This window comes from Lactuca saligna, chromosome 9 (assembly GCF_052625555.1).
Source record: "Lactuca saligna cultivar CGN05327 chromosome 9, ASM5262555v1, whole genome shotgun sequence".
NCBI classification, from domain to species: domain Eukaryota; kingdom Viridiplantae; phylum Streptophyta; class Magnoliopsida; order Asterales; family Asteraceae; genus Lactuca; species Lactuca saligna.
The window spans coordinates 72556803-72563259 of NC_136425.1; the positions used below are offsets into that span (position 1 = coordinate 72556803).

Below are 6457 nucleotides of genomic sequence, written 5' to 3' on the forward strand. Positions count from 1 at the left end.
TGTGGTCATGTGATTAAATTACTAAAAAGGTGGTTTCATGGAGAAATGAAACCTTATAGTATAGTCATTTTTATGAATAACTCAAAATAAACACTATAATTTCAATTTACAAGTATGTAAATGATGCAGAGTATATTGATTATTGACAGCCTAACATAAATTTCCATGATTAATTGGAAGGACAAAAACGGTGGAAATAAACTCAACTTCAAACATAATAAAGGACTGGTGGGTTATTTTCAAGACGAAGCCAAGAACAATATATGAACTAGTGGAACATATTACCGAATATCGACAAAGGTGATGATGACGACAAAGATGAGGGATAATTCTTTCAAAAGTGTAAAATACTTACCATAAGTGGTCATGAATATGCAACAGGGGAACACACTTGTCTTGCTATTGAAGAATAAATATAAGAATTTATAATAAAGATGTTGATGATAAACATATATAATTTGGCTATGATGAAGAAGAATTTGATGATAAATTAAATTCAGACGTCGATGATGGTGACGATGAATTCAATATATTTGATTGTTATTCGATAGTGATTAATTACTTACAATGTAGCATTAAATAATGTATTTTGGAACAATGTTGATATTTTGTTTCGATGTCATTTTTGGTTTGATACTTATTTGATTATTGAAGTTCCTAGATGCTATTTTTGTTCGCCACTAGGGTTTCATAAGCCTAACACACATATTATGCACAATATCCTTGAATGCTAAATGATTTTAAAGATTGGTGGATTGTTGCAATATGTCGATACGGAATCAGAGAAGCATATATGAACTAGCATAACATAATAGTTAAGAAGGCTATCATGATGATAAAGTTGAGGAATAAATCTTTTAAGAGGATAAAGTACATACCATAAGTAGTCATGAACATGTAGTGGAGTAGCCCACGTGTCTAACTATTGAAGGAAATATAGAATAATTTGTAATAAAGATGTTGAGAAAAAACATATTGATGTCGGCAACGAGTAAGAAAATTTTGATGATAACCAAATGATCATTCAAATGAGGATGATGATCATGATGATGAACTCGGTATATGTGATTTTTATTTTGATAATGATTATTGATTAATAACTTACAATGTAGCATTAAATAATATACTTTGGAACAATGTTAATGCTGGAGATGTATAATTATGAATTTTGTAAATATGTAAGTTGTATGATATATCTATGTATTTTGGAATTATTTACTGTGATGTATCTATATGTACTGTATGATCAAGGTTCTCTTTGTATTTGTTTAGGGAGAAACAAAAATCCAATTTGGCGTTCAAGAATCAATTCTTATGCATTGAAGCAACGAGGTACATAAGATATCATACCTTGAAGTTCTTATGTAATAAGACAATGTATTTTGAATATTTAAGCAATCGAATATCTACATTCAATTATAATATTATACTTTCAAAATCTAATATGTTATCGCATTATACTATGAAATTATAACATAGTACTTTGAAAACTAACTTTTTAAGACATCGTATTATAAAATTTAAACGGTTTTGAATTTGGTTATCAATTATAACATTGTACTTAAGGTTTTTCAAAGTATGATTTATTAATTCTACCCAATTAGGACTTTACTTTTTATTATTAAAACATTTTTTTCTATTAAAATATTGGACTTTCAATTAAGAAATCGAACTTTATATTAGAACAATGAATATTGGTTGAAATATTAAATTGTTATTTGTTTTGCATCAAGACATTGGACTTTGTATTAGAAAATTGTATATCAGTTGATTGAACGTTAAACTTAAACATGTAGAAATAGACTGCCAAGAAAATATGTCCAATATCGATGGGAACTCCGACATAAACACAGCAAAAATAAAAAATGGAATAAAATTCTGACGAATCATTGACAAAAGTTAGCATCACAAATGTTTATGCTTAGAGACAAATTAGTGACTGTGTGCCGACAACAGAAATGGCATATCTTTTCACTTTTCATCGTGATTTTATTTTTATTTTTTGCAACTCTTTATTTTTTTGGTAGTGCATCATATGATGATAGCTTAATGACACTAAACTTATCTACTAAATATTAGTTTTCTTTCTAAACCTTAAACTATAAACTCTACAAAATTCGTGTATTAAAAGCAATTCCGCAAATTAAGGCATGTTTGCAAACTCCATTTTACAAAATAAGTGATAACAAAACTTATTTTGTTATCGGCTTTACAAAAAATAAAAAACATTCAGATGTTTTTAAGAGCAAAAACACTAACGCCATCATAGTGGTGCAAACACTATCTTAAGTAATTAATATTACTTTTAGAGTGCTTATTATGTTATGATAGACAAAGATAGGTGTATCCATTACTACTTATTACACTTCCCACAACGCATTCAACTAATTTAAAATCCTTCCACAATTCTTGTTTCCATAATCCCACATACCAACACTCAATGACTGATCAATCGATGGTGCTTCCTCCATTGAACTTTCTTGATAGCTAGCTATAAAACCCAACGAATTCACAACTACTTCCACACACAAATGGCAGCTTCATTCAAACTCGTATACTTGCTTGCTATTCTTCTTGTGATCGCTGCATGGAGTGAAGTAAACGGAGCTGGAGAATGTGGCAAAGCAAATCCCGACATGGAAGCCTTCAAGCTCGCACCATGTGCGTCAGCTGCACAAGACGTGAATGCTTCGGTTTCTGCGAGTTGTTGTGCTCAAGTGAAGAGAATAGGGAAGAACCCTAAATGCCTGTGTGCTGTAATGCTGTCTAATACTGCAAAATCTTCTGGAATTAAGCCAGAAATCGCCGTGACAATTCCTAAACGTTGCAATATTGTTGATCGGCCCGTTGGTTATCAATGTGGAGGTTGGTTAATTTTTTTGATTATTTAATTGCGTTGTTGTTTTTTTATGTGGAGGCTGACTAATTTGTACGTTTTGCTTAATTTGCAGCCTATACATTGCCTTGAAAGATGGAAAGGTGGTGGTTTAAGTTCGAGTTATGTACGTTGTATGGGTGGGTTTGAGATTGTAATTTAAATAAATCCAATCTTCTTGTTTGGTATTGATTATGTTGTTTTCTGATCTCGAGAATTGTGTTGAATACAAAGTCTAATACGAGTTTTACCATAAACTGGTTATGGTGGTTGGGTACATATTGATTTGTACTTTGAGTGATTGGTTATTTGGTTAAAACCAAGACTCGTTATTGTTGAATTCAAGATATAATTAAAGAATCGGATAACTAATATTGAGACTCAGATTATATTAAGGGTCTTTGGTTATTAAGAGTTTTAGGGATATATGTTCGTCCATCTAAAGGTTGAAGTTCCACTTGAGACAGAAATGTATAAATTTAAGATTAGATTAACGGTGTGTGTAGGCCGTTTCTAAAAAAATTAATAGTGAAAATGAATTACCTAGCCGTCCTTATAAACACAAACAAATCAACATATTAATATTGAGAATTACCTACTTATCCCAATTAACACGAACAATTAGATATATTATTATCGTCTATATTATACTATAAAAAAAATATTTTTCATTCATCTTGTATATTTGAAATTCATATGATTTTTTAATTTCTTTTTAAAAATAATATAAAATGGTTAATAATGTTAATTAAATGAGACACCTAAATTGTATTTTATATCTATACTATATTATAAATTAAAAATGTATTTTTTTCTTTCACCACATACATTTAAAATACCTATGATTTTGTATTTTCTTTTTAATAATGACTTATAAAATGTTTAATAATATTAATTAAATGGAAAACCTAAATTATAATATTAAATTAAGTAAATTTTAATATTAAAATAATATATTTTACTTCTATTTATAAAATTATGTCTTTAAGTTTAATGTATTATAATTTACATATTAGTTTCAGTATGTTTTTGTACGTGAATCACTTTTTTCACACAACTTTAAATGCATACAATATTTAAATTGTTAATTTAAATAGAATGTAAAAGAGTTAACTTAAATCAAAATTTAGTTAAACTTAAAAGAAAATCTAAAGATTAGTTTGTAAATTGTTAAAATATAACCTCCCAAAAACCACGATAAAACTTTTCATTTTTAAATCAAGAGAAATCGTTGTTTTCAAATAAAACCTAAATCAACCAAACGTTTACAAAACATTGTTCTCAAAAATGGCAATCATATATTAGAGTGTCCAAAATCAATATCATCAAAACCAAGAGTACGTGCATGATCACACATTTGCTTCCCACGATCGTCTGAAGTACTTGAGATATAAAATTGAAACTGTAAGCCAAAGCTTAGTAAGTTCCCCCAAAGTACCACCACACAATAGATAACATATAAAATCGTGCATGTTGGGTCCACCTAGGGATGTCAACGGAACCAAACGGGAGCGGAAATAGCTGCCCCCGCTCCCGCCCCCGAAATCAGTTTTTGCCCCCTAAAATTAGAAAATATATTTTGCATATATATTTTATATTAAATATATTTTTTTTAATAATTGTACAATCGGGGCCCCTGCGGGAGTACGGAACGGAAATAACAACTCCCAACCCCGGTCCCAAAAATAAGTGGGGTTTAATTTTGCCCCTGCTCCCGGTTTTTTTTAAAATTTAGTCATGTACGGGATCGGGGTCCCACGGAAACGGGGTTTCACGGTGGTTTTTGACATCCCTAGGTCCACCCACTCATCAGACTGGAATACCATTGAGTCCACAGACATCCGGATGTATTACCCTTGGCCCAATTAGGCATCGAACTGGAATGCCAACTTGTAATGAGTCCATTCAGTCATCGAACTAGAATACCCTCGGGTCCACATATGTCGGGCTGGATTACCCTCGGTCTGTTGGTTCATGTACATAGCAGTATCATGAGCTTAATACATAGCAAACAATCTTATGTGCGCATGCAACCCTAATTTAAGGATCTATGTTTTCACTATTAGACATACAAACATTGAACATATAAACAAGAAACCCTAGAAGGCATGTATAAATTTCGAAATTGGCTATAAAATAAAGTTAAGAAACATACCTTTATTGTTATATTGTAATAACAATGGATTCCTTGAAAATCTTTTGTAACATCTCGACTCCCAGGTATAATCCTTATATAATTTTTATGCTTTTGATTGAGCAACTCGACGAGTTGGAGGCCCTAACTCGTCGAGTAGAGACGGATTTGGCCATGTTGGTTTTATGACCAACTCGATGAGTTGGATGGACTAACTCGACGAGTTGGCGCTGTGAGTGGAAACCCTAATTTTACCGGGTTGTATCCTATTTAAAGGACCTTAAGCCCTCATTTCCGCCTCACTTGAGTCCGAGGCGGTGCATGCATCGGGGTATGCTGGGCGTACAACCTTACGCTGGGCGTAACCCGGATAAGTCCGGTGACTCCTCTTCGGATAATATTGGGTTTAATAATTAAATTTATATTTTAATTATTTAATAAGCTTCGAAAATTCATATCTTCTTCATAAGAACTCCATTTTCGATGTTCTTTATATCCACGCGTAGGTGAGACTACGCTCTACAACTTTCGTTTAGGCTCCGCCGACTAATTTTGATTTTATTTTTATTATTTATTTTTAGTAGGCCGGGATAGGAAAACTCCGTTATAAATTCATAACTTCTTCATCCGACGTCCGTCTTCGCCTATCTTTTTATCGTTTCACTACTATTAACGAGATCTTCGATTCTCGTTTAGATTGTTTCGGCTAAAACTGCTCGGTTGCAAATCGAGTATTCGGGCTGCATACTGCTAAGTCGAAACTTAGAAAAATCATAACTTCCTCATACGAAGTCAGATTTGGACGTTCTTTTTATGCACGCTCTCAGTTTAACGAACTCTATGACTTTCGTTTAGATAACTAAGGTTAAATATCATTCTAACATAAATTTCACTTTTTACGTCATTCAACGTTGCCGGTTCTGTCGCGAAACTTCGACAGGTCATAACTTCTTCGTTATAACTCGGATTTCGGCATTCTTTATATCTTCGGAATCCTTGTTTCAACCACTACATCTTTATACAAAGATATGGGGCTTATCTCACACTTCAAATTTGATGCTTATTTTATTCTTAATTCATTAAATTATAATAATTAAGAAAATAAACACATAATTCACATAATACTCAAATATTTCATCATTAATACTTCAAAAGAGTTACAAAGGTTAACATAGACTATTACAATGATAATGCCTAGCCTGGAAATGCGGGCGTTACATATTTCCTTTACATTTCCACACTTTATATTTCCGCAACTAACAATCTAATAATTCTAATTTATTATTGTTGAGCTAATATGATCATTTAAGATTAACTTATTCCGCAACTATTATCTTGTACTAACGTTTGTCCAAGTGTTTTTCAAAAGTTTTTCTCTCAACAATTGGTATCAAAGCCAAAGTGGTTGCTTTTTAAAAAAAACTCTGATTTTGAAAAGCCTTATATGC

The 6457-nt window shown here is 31.7% G+C and overlaps 1 protein-coding gene across 1 annotated transcript; it reads left to right on the forward strand.

The window, feature by feature from the left end:
* Positions 1-2415: 2415 nt before the first annotated feature.
* Positions 2416-3154, forward strand: LOC145014549 (uncharacterized). Its single transcript, XM_078972936.1, has 2 exons — positions 2416-2865; positions 2952-3154. Exons 1-2 carry the CDS (start codon positions 2532-2534, stop codon positions 2966-2968), a joined length of 351 nt encoding a protein of 116 aa, XP_078829062.1. The 5' UTR covers positions 2416-2531; the 3' UTR covers positions 2969-3154.
* Positions 3155-6457: the final 3303 nt, after the last annotated feature.